Source organism: Nannobrachium achirus (assembly GCF_963921795.1).
Source record: "Nannobrachium achirus genome assembly, chromosome: 23".
Classification (NCBI taxonomy): domain Eukaryota; kingdom Metazoa; phylum Chordata; class Actinopteri; order Myctophiformes; family Myctophidae; genus Nannobrachium; species Nannobrachium achirus.
Genome location: NC_137830.1, coordinates 3,287,457 through 3,309,826, shown reverse-complemented (window position 1 = coordinate 3,309,826; position 22,370 = coordinate 3,287,457). Strand labels below are relative to the sequence as shown.

General features: G+C 44.9%; 1 protein-coding gene across 1 annotated transcript; it reads right to left on the bottom strand.

Annotated features, from left to right (window-relative positions):
* Window positions 1-926: 926 nt before the first annotated feature.
* Window positions 927-19,723, bottom strand: LOC308309091 (single-stranded DNA-binding protein, mitochondrial-like; the record flags this gene model as incomplete). Its single annotated transcript, XM_080754557.1, has 6 exons — window positions 927-1,022; window positions 9,247-9,335; window positions 10,489-10,576; window positions 13,894-14,052; window positions 18,211-18,268; window positions 19,700-19,723. 6 exons carry the CDS (start codon window positions 19,721-19,723, stop codon window positions 979-981), a joined length of 462 nt encoding a protein of 153 aa, XP_080610683.1. The 3' UTR covers window positions 927-978.
* Between the last annotated feature and the right edge of the window lie 2,647 nt (window positions 19,724-22,370).

Genomic DNA, 22,370 nt, shown 5'->3' with positions numbered 1-22,370 from the left:
TGAATGACTCCAAAACCATGACCTGAACTCATCCATTGAATGACTCCAAAAACATGACCTGAACTCATCCATTGAATGACTCCAAAACCATGACCTGACCTCATCCATTGAATGACTCCAAAACCATGACCTGACCTCATCCATTGAATGACTCCAAAACCATGACCTGAACTCATCCATTGAATGACTCCAAAACCATGACCTGAACTCATCCATTGAATGACTCCAAAACCATGACCTGAACTCATCCATTGAATGACTCCAAAAACCACACTAACAGAATCCCTTTCATGCCCATATATGGAGATCCCTGATGTCATCAATATTAAGCCCATATCTAACAGGACATCATATGGGAATGCCCATATATGGAGGCCACATCGGCCACATACCACACTAACAGAATCCATATATGGCCAAGACAGATGGCCAAGACAGCCCATATCTGTGTGGCTGGTTCTACAGACAGGGATCTCCATGTATGGGCATAAAAGGGATTGTATGTATGATGTCAGAAGTCATAGATGTCATAGGACTTTCACATAACGAATAACTGAGTAAGCATGTTTGGGCTCTCACAGCATATCTCCATATACAGTACATGGATCTCCATATATGGGTACCAGGGGACTCCATATATGGGTAACTGGTCCGATATACATCACTGGCCAGATGACCAAGACATGGCGCAACCTCAAGGTGCCATGGCATTGGTCCGAAGGTTCATTAGTCCGAAGGTTCATTAGTCCGAATTTGTTAAGAATACTATGCCTAACTATAACCCTCACCTTAACCTCAGTAACCCTAACTAAATTCGGACTAATGAACCTTCAGACTTATGGGCAGTCCCCGACCTCAACGCCCTTTAGGGTGAGGTCGCTTGTCACCCTGAGGTGTCTTACTGGTTATCAGAGCTCAGAGTCTTTCAACTCATCAGACCATCAGGAGTTCTCCTCCAGGTGTTTACAACGACGTCCTTCAGACTCGCTCTCGTTCGTTGTCACTCAGGAAGATGATGTTATCTGGCAGAGAAACACAGGATTGATTCATTGATTGTGGAAAAGTACAGTAATTCATTGATGTAAAAAAATGTACTCTTACTTTACTTTTTCTTGTACTTTAAGTACATTTAAAAGCAAGTACTTCTTTACTCTTACTTGAGTGACATTTTGACCAAACTACTTTTACTTGTAGTGGAGTAAATGTTGACCGGGAGTATCTGTACTCTTACTCAAGTACTGGGGTTGCAGGGGTTAAAGCAAAAAAAAAAAATATATATATATATATATATATGATGCGAAGGAGTGTAATGACGAAGCGAGTTCGGGGAAGTGTTCTGGAGGTTGCGCGCGCTCACGTGGTCGGGACCTGCGCGTCCCGCCCCCTATACAATATATAGGTAGACCTGCCTGTAGGTAAGGTATTGTTGCGCAAGCTACTGCTGCTGCTACGCATGGCTGTCTCGAGGGGCTACTGGTTGTTTGTGCTGCTGACTTCTGCTTGGATCATGTCTTTCGCGTCTTTAGCCGCTGTCTACGCTAGGATCAAGGGATTCAAGGCAAGGTTGTATGGGAAAAACTTTGGGATTGTGGATGTGGGTAGACACTGCTGTTATAGTACTGCTTCAACAAGTGTGTGGGTCTCCGCTAATGTTGCTAATTCCCAGCTGATTTCTGCAGTGCAGTGCTGCTGATCCTTGCGGCAGTTGTTGTCGTGGCTAGGCTAATTTAGTGTGTTTGTGCTGTTGTTGTTGCTTAGCTAACTTAATTGTGCCTTTGTAGGCCATTGCTCTTCTTGTTTCGGCTGCTCACTATTGCTAAAGCACATTTTTAGCTGTTGTGATCAAGGCAAGGCTTATGGCATAACTGTTGGGTTTGTTGTTTGTAGTAAACACGGCTGAGGTCTACTTCTAACTACTGTTTCATCAAGGTAATGTTGCCCATTCCAGCGATTTTTGCATACTACAGATCAAGATGGAAGTAGTTGTGGCTACTGGCTAATGCTAAAATAACTTCATTGTGCTTGGCTTGCTTGCGACCGTTCGCTATAAAGGTAAACTCAGTTGGTTGTGCTTATCGGGAACAGTGGTGTGTCGTCGACGGAGCTAGCCGTATCTGCTACTGTTGAGCAGCGTTCCTTTCTTCAGTCAGCCAAGGGCTAGCTTTGCTTGTTGTTAGCCGGCTAGCTTCTAACTTCTGTAAGGATAGCTGTTAGCTGGTAAAACAGCTTGCTAGCCATGTTCTAGGCACAAGTATGGCCCCGTGTGAAAACGTTGCCTCTATTAACAGTAATGTCTCATGTCAGGAGGAATAAATTAATATATAGGTTGCGCGTGTCAGTAAGCGGCATATTATAACTCTATGAATCTACCTAGCAGAGCTTTACGTCTTCACGGAGGAGGTTTACGGTAGCACATACTAAGCGCTGCGTGTGGGAAATGTAGTTCTCTATCATGCCAAGCCTCGGCGTTGTGCTAGAAGTAATAGTCATATGAACTACACGTCGGGCCAGGAGGAAAGCTTTCGATTCAGGCTTCGTCGCAGCGTGCTTAATCTAGTTAGTATCTGGGGCCTATATTGCTTCTGCCTCTCCTTGGGTTATGTGTATGTTTTGCACTGTCTGGCCCTCGCGGGATGAATGATTAAAACATTAATCGCCGCTCGCTATTATAACTCTATGGCCGCTCGTTTGAGAAGCTATAAAGAATGTCTGTTTGCGTGGGCTCCTGGGAGGAGGAACCCGCTAGCTCATAGGTGCCATAGTTTACGTGCGATCAATGTTTTGCTTCCGCTAACGCAAGTCGTGCCTGTCTGACCTGACGTCACCAGTTGAGTCGCTAGTGCATGCAGGGAAACGTAGTCTACTCTAAAGTTAACCATTCTCTTCAGTTTTCAGCATCCATCAGCTGCAGCTCATCAGCTTTTTTCTTCGCATCGCAGGCTATTAGTTAAAGTTGATAAGTTCTAAGTTGTCAGTTGTGCTGCTATATTAAATGCTAAATAAATACGCCAATTGTTGCTGCTGCCGCAGTCGGATACCGTCATGTCTCCGTGGTTTCGGTGGAGGCTAGCTCTACTCAAGCTGCTAATGCTGCTGTTATGGCTGCTAATAATTACAACTGACGCTTCTGCTTGTAGGATGCTGACATCATGTTATCTGTGCAGTTCATGCTCAGTGCCACGTGTCTGATACTAACATTATTTGTATCATTACAGCTCCTGGCTAAAGCACTTCTGGTCCGCTGCAATCGTTACTGCTTCATGTTAAAGCTGCTACCAGTGTATCAGAAGTAAAAGTGATTTAATTTAAATGTCGTTTCAAACTAAGCCACGGCTTCGGCATCAGGTTATCATGGCAGCTTTATGCTAAAGCGGCTACATGTTCCACTAATCATGTTTTACTTTATAGCTTCTTGCTGCGGCTGCTACATGTCTGCTGCTAACATTTCTATATTTTCAGCTCGTGCTGGAGTGGCTGCATAGCTGCTACTGCAGCAGCTAACATAATCTTTATCACTGCAGATCCATGCCGGAGCTGTGGCAGGCCCGCTACTACAGCAGCATTTTGATCATTGCAGCTTCTGGCTAATCTCCTACAGCTTCTGGCTAAGCTCCTACAGGTTCCGCTAACAGTGCGTTTTTCTTCATAGCTTCTTGCTTCGGCTGCCACATGCCTGCTAACAGGTTTTCAGATTCGGGCTGGAGCTGATGCATGGCTGTCGCTACAGCATGTTTGCCATTGCAGCGTCGTGCTGCAGCGGCTGCGTTGTCTATTAACATGTTATCTTTATAGCTTCGTCCACGGCTGTAGAATACCATGAGGCCAGTCAGGAGTCGATTAGCACTGCAGAGGGCTTTGCTTCTACAGCATAGGCCAACCCAAGCAAGGCGGTCGTCACGCCTGCCAGCCCACCCGCCGCCTGCCTGCTGCCCGCTAGCCCGCCGCCTGCCTGCTGCCCGCGAGCCCACCCGCCAGCCCGCTGCCCGTGAGCCCACCCGCCTGCCCGTGAGCCCACCCACCCGCCAGCCCGCCGTGTCGTGCTAGAAGCTCATGGGGCGCAGGCTCGTCTTCCGGAGGCGCAACACGCCGACGCCGCCATCATGCCGCAAAGGAATCTGGGAACTGCAGTTCCAGCACCAGTGGCGGGAACTCCATTCCTCTCACCAGCAACAGCTATCCTAGAAGCACTGCGGAGCCAGACTCTAGCAGGTAAATAGCAGCGCATTTGCTTGTTCGGTGCTGTTGGGGTTTCAGTCGCTTTAAGCTTGGAAACAATAGGTAGCCTTAGTAAATAGCAGCACATTAGCTTGGTTGGTATATTGGCTTGGCCGCTCTTGCATTGCTTGACTTAAAAGTCAAGATGTGGTTTTGTTGAGTTTCTTATATTACGCATCAGCAGACTCTGGAGCAGAACTAATTCACTTTTCCGTCCTTTATTTCCATGCTGAAACATCCGCCTGATGTCTGCCCCCGGCACCCATGACACGAGCCTGGTACGGCATAAAACCGAGAGAGCTGCGGCCTGCCCAACCAGCTGCCCACCTGCACGCCGCCCCCCACCCGGCTACCCGTCCACCCGCATAGCTCTCTCGCTGGACCGGAGCAGTGACAACAGCTGCGCTCCGGGTGCTGTCATCAACCAGGAAATCCTCTAGCCGCCGGGCATCGGCAGCTATGTCCGTTACGTCAGACTCGGCAATCTGAAATCCGGCACGCCCAGCTACCAATGAGCATCAAGCCATGCAACTCGGGACTGAGCGGCTGTGCTACTAGCTCAGGTTTCATAAGGTTACATTATGCCGTTCTGCTTCGGCGTGTACCCGATATGTTTGTGTGTTTATTTGCCGCTGCGCTTCACATGCCTAAATATGCAAAGCAAGGTGTTTGCTGGGGTGTCTTTTTAGGTTAATGGCTGCCTCTCTGCTGTGCTTCACATGCATTTTAATATGCAAGCCAAGGTGTCTTTTAGGTTAGATGGGTAAGTTTAACAGTATAAACCAGTGTTATACGCAGTTGCTCCTGCTCAGTATAGCATCGCTAAAATGACACCTACCTTCATTGTTGGTTGGCTGTTGCTAATATTAATACACTTCAGTACTACTGTGTATTTCTATCGCGTTTGCCCATTCTAGTATAGCATAGCGCTCGAGTTCTAGTGTTGGTCGGCGTATCTACACTTTAGTTGCCTCCTGCCCACCGCAGTAATCGCTAAATTGCAGCAATGCTACCTTCTTCGCCGTTGGTTGGCCTTTGGCAAGCTGCGAATATTAATAAATGTCAGTACTACAGCGTATTTCATTTGCTGTCCATTCTAGTATACGTTTTTATGAATAGTTGCATTGCTCTGCCGCACTCCATTTTCTCTGCAAAGCAAGGTGGTTGCTGGGGTGTCCCTTTAGGTAGGATGTTCTGAGCTGTCCCGCCGCCTTTACTTTAATAACTGAGCTTGGCCTTTCCAGAGTATTGTGTGAGGTAGTTATATAGTTCAGTGCCTCCTGCTCACAGTAAGCGCTATAGTACAGCAGCGCCACCTTCCTCGCCGTTGGTTGGTCTTTGCAAGCTGTTGGTATTCATTAATTCCAGTTTACTGCGTATTCATTTGGTATCGCTCTAGAGTATTAAGGTTAGGCAGTTAGTGTAGTTGTGCTCAGCACTAGTCGCCTATCTACAGCAGAGCAACCTTCACCGTTGGTTGGCATTGGCAGTGGATTCTTAGCTTTTGCTTGTGTTGGGGGTTGTTGTTTTGGGGGGTCTCGGGTAATTGCCTGCAGAGATATGTTAAGCCCACGACGTACACAGCCATACATGTACTTCGCCGTACATGGTACACGTGTGATCGTGGGCCTGCAGGAAATGACCCGAATACAGAATCCATCGCCAAGTTATGCTCCTGCCTAAGTTGCCATAGATGCCTGTTCTTATTCCTAGGCTGTTGGTATGCTGCGGCCTTAGTATAGTATCACAGTATACATGTCATGCATTTGTCGCTCTCCTGCTGCCGTTAGTATGCCTAGTGTATGCTGCTGCCTTTATGTATCGTGCTGCTGCCTTCATATCTTGCTGATGTTTATATGCTATGTTGCTGCTGCCATTCTTGTCAATAAAGTATAATCTAACCTAAAGAACGCTCCCCTGAAATGATGCGAAGGAGTGTAATGACGAAGCGAGTTCGGGGAAGTGTTCTGGAGGTTGCGCGCGCTCACGTGGTCGGGACCTGCGCGTCCCGCCCCCTATACAATATATAGGTAGACCTGCCTGTAGGTAAGGTATTGTTGCGCAAGCTACTGCCCCGCCACCACCCCAGCTCCACCGTAGGTTCTGTGTTAGACCCCGCGGGGGGTCTCGGGTAATTGCCTGCAGAGATATGTTAAGCCCACGACGTACACAGCCATACATGTACTTCGCCGTACATGGTACACGTGTGATCGTGGGCCTGCAGGAAATGACCCGAATACAGAATCCATCGCCAAGTTATGCTCCTGCCTAAGTTGCCATAGATGCCTGTTCTTATTCCTAGGCTGTTGGTATGCTGCGGCCTTAGTATAGTATCACAGTATACATGTCATGCATTTGTCGCTCTCCTGCTGCCGTTAGTATGCCTAGTGTATGCTGCTGCCTTTATGTATCGTGCTGCTGCCTTCATATCTTGCTGATGTTTATATGCTATGTTGCTGCTGCCATTCTTGTCAATAAAGTATAATCTAACCTAAAGAACGCTCCCCTGAAATATATATATATATATATAAAATATCCCAAGACAGACATGTATTTCAGTCCCAATAAGTGATTTTTGAAACATGGTGTGTGCAGCGCACGCAAATATCTGGGGTGTTTCCCTGAAGCTCTGAACTGCCTTCACTGAATGTGTGTGTGCATCAATCCATGCTTCATTTTATAGAAGTATCTTCTGAAGTTCTGTGCTAGTCTGGCCAATTCAAATACTCAGATCTTGAAATTATAACTGCTTTTTAGTTTGGAGATCACTTGACTAGCGTTTTGATGGCTGTGTCATTCACTGATGTCAGAAACAGACCCTACAGAATCCTCAAGACTGAAATCATAATCGCAATTATTCTGTTATAATAGTCATAATCGATTAAACGTTGAAAAATGTAATTTCTGGAAATAGCAGCTCTACAAGCTTGCAGATCTGCTATTTCCACTATCGATGTTCTTTTTTAAGTATAAGGTTGTCAAATATGTCAGTAATTTATTTGTATATTTAGGTTATGTGTCATATCTGCCATGTGAAACTTCTAAGCCTACAAGCCAAACAGTAATGCACCCTTTGGGTACATTCATTGGGCACACTGTGCGTGTACTGCTACCTGTGAATTGCAAACTAGTTTAGTATTTAGTGTACATTTTGTATTTTTGGAGTTCTTAGGTATCTGTTTGTGTATCATGGATGTTCTATTTTTGTTGTGATGTCTTGTATGTAAGCAAGGATTGTGTAATTTTTTATTTCTGCCTCTTGGCCAGGTCACACTCGAAAAAGAGATCATGTCTCAATGTGTTTTATCTGGTTAAATAAAGGTAATGTAATTGTCAACGACAGAAACAAAAATAAGTGGCTAATCATAATTATTTGAGTGACACTTATAAAACGTCATAATGGTGACAGCCAATAATTGGATGAGCGGTGGAGGCTCTTGATCCAACCCTACAAGCCCTGCTCAGACCAGTCAGAACCTTCCCTAAAACACTGGCTTTTCAAAGTGGGTGCTGTGGCACCCCGGGGTGCCATGACGTAAGTCCAGGGGAGCCTCACAATACTTTATTAATAATTGGAATTGATTTATTCATCAGTTTAACCTCTTATACTTAGTAAAACGGACCTTGGTTTCACTGTACTTGGTGTGATCTTTTTCAGACTACAGCACACCAAGTCTCTTCACCAAAAATAGCCGATCTACAAGCTCAACACGTCTATTTCTGGTGAACCTTCCCCCCAGAATATGCTGGGGTTCAAGTGGTTAAACTTCAAGTACAAAAGTTAGATATTCTCTCAATTTTCCCTCTTGACATGAACTGTATCTTAGAGGCAATCATTTACATATTTGTTGATATAAATGTAAGATACTGTAATTCAGGGGTGTCGTGGATGAAAATGTTATTTACAGGTGTGGCCTGAGCCAAAGAAGTTTGAAACCCCTGCCCTGGACGACGCTCCACACGTCCCAGACTCTTCTCCCTTCCCTAAAACACCCTGGACGACGCTCCACGCGTCCCAGACTCTTCTCCCTTCCATAAAACACCCTGGACGACGCTCCGCGCGTCCCAGACTCTTCTCCCTTCCCTAAAACACCCTGGACGACGCTCCGTGCGTCTCAGACTCTTCTCCCTTCCCTAAAACACCCTGGACGACGCTCCGCACGTCCCAGACTCTTCTCCCTTCCCTAAAACACCCTGGACGACTCTTCTCCCTTCCCTAAAACACCCTGGACGACGCTCCACACGTCCCAGACTCTTCTCTCTTCTCCCTTCCCTAAAACGACCTGGACGACGCTCCGCACGTCCCAGACTCTTCTCCCTTCCCTAAAACACCCTGGACGACGCTTCACGCGTCCCAGACTCTTCTCCCTTCTCTAAAACACCCTGGACGACGCTCCACGCGTCCCAGACTCTTCTCCCTTCCCTAAAATACCCTGGACGACGCTCCACGCGTCCCAGACTCTTCTCCCTTCCCTAAAACACCCTGGACGACGCTACACGCGTCCCAGACTCTTCTCCCTTCCCAAAAACACCCTGGACGACGCTCCACGCGTCCCAGACTCTTCTCCCTTCCCTAAAACACCCTGGACGACGCTCCAAGAGTTTCTTTTAATGCTAACTGAGCTGCTATGATGGTGGTAGCTTGTCTCCTCTCTTGGTTCTATAATAACTGACCTGCTATGATGGTGGTAGCTTGTCTCCTCACTTGGTTCTATAATAACTGACCTGCTATGATGGTGGTAGCTTGTCTCCTCACTTGGTTCTATAACAACTGACCTGCTATGATGGTGGTAGCTTGTCTCCTCATTTGGTTCTATAATAACTGACCTGCTATGATGGTGGTAGCTTGTCTCCTCACTTGGTTCTATAATAACTGACCTGCTATGATGGTGGTAGCTGGTCTCCTCACTTGGTTCTATAATAACTGACCTGCTATGATGGTGGTAGCTTGTCTTCTCACTTGGTTCTATAATTACTGACCTGCTATGATGGTGGTAGCTTGTCTCCTCACTTGGTTCTATAATAACTGACCTGCTATGATGGTGGTAGCTTGTCTCCTCACTTGGTTCTTGTCCACATATTCTCCGTAGTCCAGCTTCCCTTCCACCAGGACTCTGGCACTGTGACAATAAAAACACACACCGACAAACTGAGATGAATTGAATACACAGGAGCACAATGGAAACGTTGTGTTGTTCCCTCTTAGCAGAGTTTATGCATTAGAATCGTAGCGCTGTAATCTTTACCAAGATAAGTTAATTGTTTAAATGTGAACGTGTAGAATGTTTGTGTGATGCTGAAGTGTGTGTGTGCATTAGAACTGGGATACCAGACCGAAAACCTGTGGGCTATTTCCGACTGACCCGAGGGGCGGACTTATTTTCATAATTAATTGTCGGACGTCGATTCGGGTCGGACATATGTTAACTCTAAAGTAAACGTGTTGTTGTGATGAAGGGAGCTCGCAGCTTATAGACCTACTACGTCGTCACGGCGTGTTCCGTGCCAAAAGTGTGCTGATCTACAAGCTCTCAACGACTGATCAGGTTTCAGGACTAAACGCCTCGAATCCACGACGCTTTGTGAGCTGCGCGACACGTTGCAGCGCACGTTACTATTTATATTATTTAATAATCAACATACTATTTAAAACACTTTCACAAGCCACAGTGTGGCTTAATATTCATAAGGTAAGGTAAGGTAAGGTAAATTTATTTATAAAGCGCCTTTCAAAACAGTCGTTACAAGGTGCTGTACAGTGTGGATACAATGAAATAAAACAAACATCATAGAGCAAGAATAAAACAAACAATACAAATGAATAAACAATACAAGGAAATAAGTAATATTACGCACCAAAATGTTTCCTAAATAAATGAGTTTTCAGCTGTATTTTAAAAACATTTACTGACTCAGCATTTTTTATTGACAATGGTAGATCATTCCATAATGTTGGAGCTACTATTGCAAAGGCTCGATCCCCTTTTGTTTTTATTCATAAGGGCCGTAACACACAGGCAAGCTGCTTGCTCTGAACATAACAATACGTTTGCTAGACTATAGTCAGTGTAATCCACGGCTTCCTCAAAGAAAAAGGAGGGGAAAAGCAGTTGCAAATATAAGGGTCGGGCGTCGATACGGGGCGGACACAAAACTGTGTGTGTGTGTGTGTCTGTGTCTGTGTGTGTGTGTGTGTGTGTGTGTGTGTGTGTGTGTGTGTGTGTGTGTGTGTGTGTGTGTGTGTGTGTGTGTGTGTGTGTGTGTGTACTCTACCCTTTCTTAATGTAGTTGTAAGCCATGTCTCTCAGACCAGGTTTGAACACAGAGACTCGATGCCATGTGGTCTTCTGACTCATCTCTCCTGAAGAGGGCGCCAAACACAGCCGTTACCACACACACCTCCCAGCATATCTACAGTCTAGAGCAGGGTTCCCCAAAAGGCGGCCCGCAGGCCGCAAGGGGCTACTGTCTGGCCCACACCAACCCCAGTAATAATGGTGGTATAAGAGCAGCAACAACACTAGTATGTCGTCATTGTTGGGTGGAAACCTCGTATCTCAAAATGAGTATGTTCTTTCACAAAGTAAAGCCCTGCTTCATCATTCAAGGCCGTCTCACAAAAGTAGTGAAAACAGCAGATCTACAAGCACACTATGCCGCGTTGTGTGCTTGTAGATCGGCTGTTTTCACTAGTTTAAATCATTTTTAAAATGACAAATGCAAAACGAACGGTTTTGGACATACAAGGTTTTCACCCGACAACGATGATATCTGAACTGTCACTAGAGTAGCGGGAACGCCACCGTCGTCCCCTGCAATGTTGTGGCCCTCGGCTTGGTACCCTAGACATAATTCTGCCCTTGGGGAAAACTAATCGGGGAACCCTGGTCTAGAGCCATGGGTCTCAACCTTTTCAGGCCACGACCCCCAAAATAACCATACTTAAACTGGGGACCCCCAAAATAATCAGATTTTAACTGGGGACCCCCCCACCCTGACGAGCAATAAGAGTTGAGGCATTACATTTTGTATAACATTTTGTTCTATTGTGAAAATAGCAGATCTACATGCTCTCAACGCCTCGCGTTGTGAGCATTTTGTGGGAGCCAATCAAAGTTGGGGGTATCCTGAGGGCCAGGGATTAAAGGGGGAAAAATAAAAAGAATGGCCAATATGAGCGTATGAGAAGATGGACCGATTGCAAAATTCTTGGCCGATTCCGATTTCCGGTTTTATTAAATTCTGATCTGCCGATACCGATTTTTCCGATACCGATTTTCTATCTAAGAAAGAACAATAATTATACAATACACCATATATTTTTTGGCTTGAGTACCCTTTCCATGATTTTTTTATCCAAGTACTCCCTTTCCCAGACAACATTTTGCTTATATAACTGCAATTAAAACCACAACTATGGTAGGCTATATGCATAACACCCCTGTTCAACAATATAACATCACAAATAAGAAATGGAGTGAGTTTCAAACAGTGCATCCTGAGCAGATTTATTTTCAACACTGACAATAAGATTCAGTCAGTTTTCATGTCAATAACTAGTAATCAACAACCAATCATCATCAACTGATCAACAAAATTCAAAAACACATCTCAGTTGGCTGGTATTCTACCATGTAATTTCTTCAGTATCCCATGCAGTACCTCTGGGTATCACCAGGGGTACTCGTAGTACCCCAGTTAAACACTGGAATACCGTATTAGCCCGAATATAGACTGTACGACTCTGACTCTTTACATCATTTTTGGGAAAAAATATATAAATATTATATATTATATATTAGGTTATTTATAAAGAAAAACGTTTTTATTGGAAAATCATCATAGAAAGCTCATGCAGAGATAACATTCTGCTGTATTGTATTGCATTAACCAATTCATACTGAAAATCAGCTCCTCATAATGTGTATCAGAACAGTCCACACGGCATACTTGCTGGGGAATAAAAAACACTACATTTCCCATCAAGCTCAGCGGCTCGTTTCGTCATTCAGATGCGACTCTTAACTGTAAACAGGAACCAAAGGCTACCAGGCAGCCACCATTAGCTTCATTGGGCTTCATTTACTGTTTGGATTAAACTTCCACGCTAAAGATCTCATGTGCGGCCGTCATCCACGCCGATGTTCGCGAGGACAACGCACACGCACGCGCCTCGGTAAGTTCAATGCCAAAAGTCATCCGACTTGCCAAACGGAACGTGAAATGAGGCGGGTCCAAATTTCGCTGCGCAGTTTGTAGACAGTGTACGGTAACCACCGTCACAGCGGCCCAAGCGAGCTGTTACGGTGGTTACCGTACACTGTCTACAAACTGCGCAGCGAAATTTGGACGAGGCATGGTCAGCGTGCGTTGAGCCACATGTTGCGTACTGTTTTTGATCGGCGGAAAACCGGAAATTACGTTAGGACCGGCCGGTCACCGATTGAGGCCGATTTTATATAATACCGGCCGATTTTCGATACCGGCCGATACCGATGTCCATCTCTAATTAGGGTATTTTGTGGCTGCTGAATCCATTCCAACCATTAGTTATCAGTAAAAAAACTCCTTGGCCATAAAATAGGCCACGAGACATAATATTGGCAATAAAAAAAATGGTTGGAGTAGGGTTTGAATTCATGAAAACTATTCAAGACTAGGCAGGTAAGCACACATCATGACACACAGGATAACATGATGCAATCTGACAAGGAACACTCAAACACAGGGTTTAAAACAAAGGGATTAACAGGACACAGGTGAACTCGAATGACATGATTGGCTAAGCCTTAGCCAATTAGGCCTATTTTATCGCCAAGGAGTCATTTTAACTGAAAACGAATGGTTGGAATGGATTCAGCAGCCCAAAAATACCCTAATTACACACCTCATACATTCATATTGGCCATTTTTTATTTTTTTCCCCTTTAATCCCAGGCCCAGGGTATCCCGATACACCCAACTTTGATTGGCTCCCACAAAGTTTCTCAAGGGAGTTGTGATTGACAAAGTTCAGAGGTGATAGTAGACACCTTTATGAACACATTTGTGAAGAAAGCTATTGGTAACAATTTAGTTCCCTGATTGGTCAAAGACTGCTAACCTTCCCTTACTACACAGGTTGAGAACCACTGGTCTAGATCAGGGCTACTCAACTTAAGATGGTTCAGGGGCCTCTCAGCAAAATACCAAAAGTCCAAGGACCACAAGCTTAAGATTACGGTCCTATTTTGGACATCTGTAACTCACTACATGACTAGTCTAAACATGAAGGAAACACAGAAAACAGCCACATTTCCATCTATAATACAAACCTCATTGAACAAAAACATTGTCATGGAACGATTAATAATGAAATGATGAAGTTTCTTCTTTTGGAACAAACAAAATAGCAAAAAAAGTAAAAAAAAATAAAAAATAAAGTCTTGTATAAAACAAGACGTAAATCGTTTTTTAGAGGTTTTGGAGAAAATATCAGAAATTATTTGTCCACACTGACAGTAGAAAACATATTGCTATGACCATTACAGGTGATTTTGAGCTTGTAGATGTGCTATTTTTGACAGTATGTGCATTGTGGCTCTCTGGAGTGAGTGTGGAAATAAAGTTGTCCTCTCCATCATCAAAGTTTCTCCACCCCTGACGTAGTTTGTCGTTAAACCCCACCATGGTACCCACCTCCACCCCCTGCTGTTTCTCCATCCTTGTGCTCCGTCTGGGTGGAGCGCCACATCTCGTTGGTTGCCATGGAGAAGATGGTGACGGGGTTACGCCCCTCCACCTGCCTCATGACGGGGTCCTGACCCACCCTGCCCAGCAGCTGCACCCGGTTCATGGCTACACACACACACACACACACACACACACAAAATGTTAGCCCGGGGGATATAGTTAGCCACGGTTCTATTGTGAAAATAGCAGATCTACATCTGCATGTAGATCTGCTATTGCAGGAGCGCGTTGTGCCCCGTCGTTGGTCTTACAACCTTTTGTGTCCAGTCTGGTAACTAAACCTGTCTACTATATGTTTATATCACCACTCAATCAATGCGATTTGAGACGTGAGTTTACAGAATCACAGGACACGATCACTACCCGTCTCATCTGGTTTGTTCACAGTGTGCAGTACTGCAGTAGTGGTGCGCGGGCCGACCCGGTGCCCCCACCCGCCCGGTGCCCCCACCCACCCACCCGCCCGCCACCCACCCGCAAGCGGGTGGGTGGGTCAAGGTTTCAGACCTTTTCAGGCGGGCAGCGGGCGGGCGGGTTATCACCACTCAGGTGCAAAAAATAAATAAGAATAATCACCTGTTCTTATTTGCCTTTTATTCTTAATAAGAGTAGGCCTATAAGAATAAGAATACAACGTTTGAATACGAGCACGACCGAGCGAGTTTTAAAATGCGCCAGAGAGGACCGAGGTAACCGAGGTTTCTCCTCCGCTCCTTGGTGCAAGGACCGTCCCAATTCCGCTCCTGTTGGGGCCGCGAACCACATCTTGCCAACGGGCGGATTCGTTGATTGGTATATTGTTCTGCGGCGCGGGCGCGGGCGGGTTACGTTCCGTGCGGGCTGTGGGTCGTGCGGGTTATGAAAAAAACCTGACCCGCGCACCACTAGCGTGCAGTGTCTGAGAAGCCCCAGTACGTTACTAATGAAAAAAAAACATCACAAGGATGCTGGGACGTATCATCAGTGATGTAGCCTGGGGTCGACGGGTGTTTCGGGTCTCGCAACATCATACACCCTCGCCCAGGTGACCCAGCCGGGGTTGATCAAGTCCCGACTTACGTCCCAGTAGCTATCCACGATCAGTCCTATTAGGGAAAGACAGGGTCACTCAATGTGCTGCACCGGAACTACTCTGCCGGGATTGGGGGTACTATTCTGGCGCGTGGAAGAACTAGGCTCTATGGGTTGACTCCTGGCCGGGCTCCTCCTACGTCTCACCAGGTCCTCTCCTGCTCTCACCAGGTTCAGAACCTGTGCGTTGCACCAGACCCCAATCCAAACATTCCATTCAGCTGCTGCAGTTGAATGGCCCTCCTAAAGGCCTCACAGTGGATTTGTTGGGCTTCTTCCTCACGGAAGACACAGGCTGGGGCGCTAACCCAACCTGCTCCCGGGTGCCGTCTAAATTCCGGCCGTCAACCGAGTCTCCGGTGGTCACCAAACTATTCCTGGTTGTCACATAGTCTATTCCTATGAGCCACTATAAATAGAACTAATAATGAAAAAAAACATCACAAGGATGCAACTGGGACGTATCATCAGTGATGTAGCCTGGGGTCGACGGGTGTTTCGGGTCTCGCAACATCATACACCCTCGCCCAGGTGACCCAGCCGGGGTTGATCAAGTCCCGACTTACGTCCCAGTAGCTATCCACGATCAGTCCTATTAGGGAAAGACAGGGTCACTCAATGTAGGAACCCCACACTGCACAGATCTACAAGCTCAGAACGCGTCACGGACACGTGTTGCAAGCTTGTAGATCTGCTAGTTTCGAAGCCAGACCCGATGTGCTGTACAGGGAAGTATAACTCGGGCTTATAGGACTGTGGAGCGGTGAATTTTGGGCAGTTAATAGGAATATTTTGGCTTATCGCCGAACCCTAATTAATAGATACGGTAATGGGAAGATGAAAACCACAGTAACAAAATGACGATACCGACCCAAACCTAGCTAATGGTCAGAGCCATGAGGAAGTTGGGATCAGTTGCTGAAGCCAGTGAACAGATTAATGTGGAAATGAGAGCGTGATTCTCTTCAATTATAATTACTAGCCCTTACCCGTTCAAAGATATGAGCTCCAAAATGATGTGCAGTGTGCATACAGTATATGAGGGATGGAAAGTAACTTTAAGTGGTGCTTAGAGGTGAACCGATTGATCGGTTCCGATATCAGATCGGCCGATCAAGGCCATATCGGTTTTGATCGGTGTTTCCATAATTGGATCAAAGCGAGCCGATCAAGGGATTGAAGCAAAAGGGACGTTGACGTTCGATTCACGTGCGCGTTGTGCATGCGTGCTTCTGACGAAGGAGAGCTCTGTTCTCCTCTCTTCTCTTGTGTGTGTGTGTGTGTGTGTGTGTGTGTGTGTGTGTGTGTGTGTGTGCGTGCGTGCGTGCGGCTCCATGTTCACTTCTGTCTGTGAGCCACTTAATCCCCCCCCTCCTCCCACACCACACACAGACATGCACCGAAGAAAGGGGGACAGAGTGAGATGAAAGTTGTTTGTTTTAAACATATTGGATACACCATTGGAATAGTAGCCTACTTCTACCTTTGTAGGTGTTGACTTCTCAAAGTAAAATCCACGATTTGAGTGATCAGATGAATGCGTTTTCAGCTGTGTTGGGTTAACGAGGCTCCGCTCGTGTCTCTCTCTCTCTCTCTCTCTTTGGGTTAACGAGGCTCCGCTCGTGTCTCTCTCTCTCTCTCTCTCTCTTTCTTTGGGTTAACGAGGCTCCGCTCGTCTCTCTCTCTCTCTCTCTCTCTCTCTCTCTCTCTCTCTCTCTCTCTCTCTCTCTCTCTCTCTCTCTCTCTCTCTCTCTCTCTCTCTCTCTCTCTCTCTCTGCGACGTGAGAGAAGAGAGAGAGGCTGTAACGTTGATGTTAAACTTAATTCCAAAAAACATAATTCCAAAGTCATTGGAGGACAACAGTTGGAGGTAGTTGTTGTCGATCTAAGGATAACGTTTGTAGTTCCCTTATATAGTTTAAAACAGTCATTTCCACAGGTGCTAACCGTTAGCACTAGATGTAAGGAGGATGACGCGTTGCCATTTAGTTTCTGCGACAGAAACAAGCAAACAGGTCTATAAAAAGTGTTGCCATATCCTGTTTTTTCCAGCAAACAGGTCTATAAAAATAAAAAACTGGGAAGGTCAGTCAAACAGAAATGTTGTTGTCTGATATTGTTTAAGAACAGTGGTTCTCAAACATTTTCATGCCAAGAGCAAGGACCCCAAATATGTATATAGTGTACAGAAAATCTTAAGGGCCTATTTGGCCTATTATTGTTGCTATTAACCATTATAGCCAAATAACCTTGAAAATAATGAAGGATAGACAATATTGCCACTGTCTTTATGAGAAAACCTTTTTGTTTTGTTTTTCTTGAGGAGGAATTTTCCTAGGACTAAAATGATTTACGATAATATATCATATTGAGAATCGAATCAAATCATGACCTTAAAATATAAAGTTGAATTGAATTAATATATACAATGTCAATGTTGTGTAAGAGGAATCATTAAATATATAAATGCTCCGACAGTGACACAATAGAAGAATTTATGGATTTCACGCTGTGATCGATCGGTAATATCGGTGGTAATATCGGTGCTTTGATCGATCGGTAATATCGGTATCGGCAGATATTGATTCCAGCTGATCGGTGATCGGTATCGGCCCCAAAAAACCTGATCGGTGCATCTGGTGCTTGCATGATAATATGTAGGAGCATCAATGTAAGAAATACCCGTTTCGTTTAATGGCTACCCCCCCCCCCCCCCCCCCAGCCCGCCCGCCTGCCCGCCTGCCTGCCTGCCTGCCTGCCTGCCTGTTGCCTCATGCTAGATGCAGAATAGATGCGCCTCATGCTAGATGCAGAATAGATAGTAGATACACCATAAAAATGCTAATATACAGCATACAATTTGTGAAATTGACAAACGGGCTTCACAGTTATGTCAGGTGTGTTCATATGCTAATTGTGATGCGATTTCAGATCAATTGCTCCAGCCACTGAGGAGAAACGCTGTTTCAGACAGACAGACACTCACTCACACAGACAGACATATGTAGGATGACGTTACTGCTTTGAAAATACATGTCAGATTAATTTTTCAGCTCAATTGCAACAAAAACACACTATTATAGACAAGGTTCTAACACACACACACACACACACACACACACACACACACACACACACACACACACACACACACACACACACACACACACACACACACACACAGCTACTCACATCTCTCCAGAACAAAGTTGCTGTCCAGGCTTGCATGTCTGACCAGCTGACCAAACACCTGAGGATGAAAAACACATTGAACACTTTTAGTGCTATTATTTTGGTAGTCATCCAAACACAGTGTGCAGCCATTCACTGCGCTTTATTTTGAAGAGCCCCGGAAGCCACCATGGTGTCCATGGTCACAAGCAGTAATTGGGCTCAATAAACGTCCCTGTTAGTTCTGTGAGAGAGGCAAAGATCTGCTTCCAGAATGTGCTCAGAGATGTACATGAGCAGTACATGTGTTTCACAGTTAGGATCAATGTTGTCATATTTATTTGATCCTTTATTAATTGCGACCGTAGGTCGCATTTACTATCAAACCCTGCACAAAGTGTAAGTCTGTCAGTCAGTCAGTCAGTCAGTCTGTCTGTCACACCTCACACGTCACACTCTTGCCCTGCTCATATCTCCGCAACCGTTGCCCCGATCCATGCCAAATTTTGCACACACGTTCCTTACCTGCCAAACTACAACCTCCAAGGACCCCCGGAGCTCCAGGGACCCCCAGGTCCCTGGGGGACCCCCAGATGTAAAAAATGACCAAATGTGCTAAACTGACCAAATGACCACCCCAACGGGGCTGCTCACGGGGAATTCCCGGGGACCACCCACTCCTGGTGCTCCAGAACGGATGCAAAAGTGGTGGCGCCCCCAGTGGAGAACCCCCTACACTGCAGCTCACATAAAATGCCGTAACTCCGGCTAGGAGCGACCGGGACAGCCGGGGCCGGTACCTATTCGTCCGCCTTGCCGGCGCGGAGACCCCACCCCTCATTTCTCACATGGCCCTCTTCTAGCGCCACCATGAGGCCGATTCTTGCAGAACACATTTTTGGACACTGCTCCTACAATTTTTGCCCTAAAATCACGCAAATCGGTACACAGTATGTCTACACTCATCCCATCAACATGAATCTCTCCCATATAGCGCCACCTCCAGGCCGATTTTTAAAAACACATTTTTGGACACTGCTCCTACAGATTTTGCCCTAAAATCACGAAAATCACTACACAGTATGTCTACACTCATGTCATCAACATGGATCAGGAAGATTTTGGCAAAACACATTTTTGCCCTATTTGTGGATTAGGGAGTCTTACTGGTAATAATACATATAAGTTATGCCCATACATGGAGATCCCTATCTGCACCAGCCACACAGATATGGGCCATGCCTTTGCCATCTGACCAGAGATATATATCGATGACATCAGGGATCTTCATATATGGGCATAAAAATTGACTTTTACATAGGTGATGTCACCTGTGATGTCACAGTGAAAATGGAACCAATAGACTGTACAAATGTGTACTGACTGTCTGATGGACGGACAAACTGAGACATTTCTCATGGAATACTGCGACTTTCAGTCACAATAATGTGTCTGAAGTGAACTATCAGGCTAAGCATCATTAAACCCATAAAAGGAGTGATCGTCTCACCTGAGTGGAAGCTCTTCTCAACATGTCTACACTGGACGATGATCAGGATGAAGAGAAACTGGACGATGATCAGGATGAAGAGAAACTGGACGATGATCAGGATGAAGAGAAACTGGATGATGATCAGGATGAAGAGAAACTGGACGATGCTAGGAAGGAGACACAGAACACAACATTGATTACATGTAATCAACTTTACTGTCACTATAATATGAAATAATAGTCTCTTCCTGGTGTTCCTAAACGTAACCTCTGTAATCAATGCCTAAACATTTAAACCTTATTCATACCCTTAACCTCAGTAAACAGTTAATCCTAACCTTATTTCTAACCTTAACCACAGTCAGTAAAACAAAAACAGAATACAAGAACGGCCCAACGGAGTGGTCACTGTGAGATCTGGAGGGGGGAAAAAGCCATGTTTAACTGTAAGCCTAAAACAAAACAAAAAAAGCGCATCTACAAGCTCATCACGCATAGTTAACAACATTAACACACACTAATACTAGACCAATACTAAACTACACACACACACACACACACACACACACACACACACACACACACACACACACACACACACACACACACACACACACACACACACACAGTGGTTTCCCAAAGTGGGTGCTGTGGCACCCTAGGGTGCTGTGATGCCAGTCCAAAGGTGACCCAGAATAATCTGATAACATTTGGAATTCATCATCAATATCACTACATTATGCTTAGTGAAACACACCTGATTTGCACTGTACTTGATGAGTTCTTTTTCCAACAACCTCAACTCTCTTTACCAAAAAGAACAGCAGATCTACAAGCTGTGAGCTTGTATTTCTGGTGAACCTTCCCCCCAGAATAGTGATGCTGGGGTTCAAGTGGTTAAACATCAAGTATAAAGTTATTTTCACTCAGTTCTGATGGAAACTGATATTTCTCAGTAACATATCGTATCTTAGTGAGAAAGATGTGCATAATATTTATGTAGAGTAATATTGATTGATTGAAGAGTTTATGAACAGTTTGCAATAGGAAAAAAGTACAGTTTCATGACAGCACAAATCACTGGTACAAGGTCAACTAAAAGGAGATCCTAGTAAGCTTTACGGCTTATTTACACAGGAACCACTTTATGTATCTCATATAACATTGAATAGAACACAGTACTTTATGTATCTCATATAACATTGAATAGAACACAGTACTTTATGTATCTCATATAACATTGAAAGACAGACAGATAGAACACAGTACTATGCAAAGGATAACATCGATAACAAAAGCAGAAACGCTGTGCTGCCCATATTATCACCAGAACCCCTGCCATCAATCACATCACCCCTGTCTTATACCAACTCCGTTGGCTTCCCATCAAACAGCGCATGGAATATAAAATCCTCCTCCATACCTTCAAGGCCATCCATAACCTCGCCCCTCCATAGCTGTTTGACCTCCTCGACCCCCCCCCCTCCCCCCCTCAGCCCGTGTCTCCACCATGGAGTTAGGAGCTTTCAGCCACTCTGCCCCTCACCTCTGGAACTCCCTCCCCCCTGACATCAGAAACACTGACTCAATCCCCACGTTTAAAACCCACCTGTTTAGGCAGGCATATTGAGTTCTGCTGCTCTGCTGCAAACTGTTCTTTTTCTGCTTTTAATTGTGATTTTATATTAACTGTTGTTTTTAAGTTGTTCTACTGTGACCGTGAGTGCCTTGAAAGACACCTTATAAATAAGATGTATTATTATTATTATGAATAGAAAATAAAATAATAAAAAACAGGGTGATAAAAACAATAGAAGGGGGCTTAGTCTATTAACAAGTCACGAGTAGCAGAGTCTGAAGGTGTCTTTTCAGACCCATTTGATGTAAGATTTGAAAACTCCAAACAGCAGATCTACAAGCTCACAGCTTGTAGATCTGCTGTTTTTTCGGTGAAGAGAGTTGAGCTAAGCATATTAGAGGCTGAGAGGTTAAACTGAAGTGATATTGATGAATTCCAGATATTAAATGCACACACACACACACACACACACACACACACACACACACACACACACACACACACACACACACACACACACACACACACACACACACACGTGGAAAAAGTAGGCTACTACATTTTACTCGGGTAAAAGTATCAATAAATACTGCTATATAGAAATACTCTGTTACAAGTAAAAGTCTAGAATTCAAAATGTACTTGAGTAAAAGTACGGCAGTATTGGTATGAAAATGTACTTTAAGTACCAAAAGTAAAAATACAAAATGTTTGAAAATATCCAAAGTATAAAATAGGGCTAAAGTGGTTCATGTATGTTCTAACATATTATAATTTATATCTGCAAAGTAACTAAAGTTTGCAAATAATTGTAGTGGAGTAAAAGTACAATATTTGGATCTGAAATGTAGTGGAGTAGAAGTAAAGGTATTGGGAATACTCAAGTACTCAAATGCTCAAATACCTCAAAACTACAGTACTTTAATAAATCCACTAATAGTTACTTTACACCACTGCAACACACACAGGCGCACGCACGCAAGCACGCACGGATCGCGCTTCACACACACACACACCACACACACACACACACACACACACACACACACACACACACACACACACACACACACACACACACACACACACACACACACACACACACACACA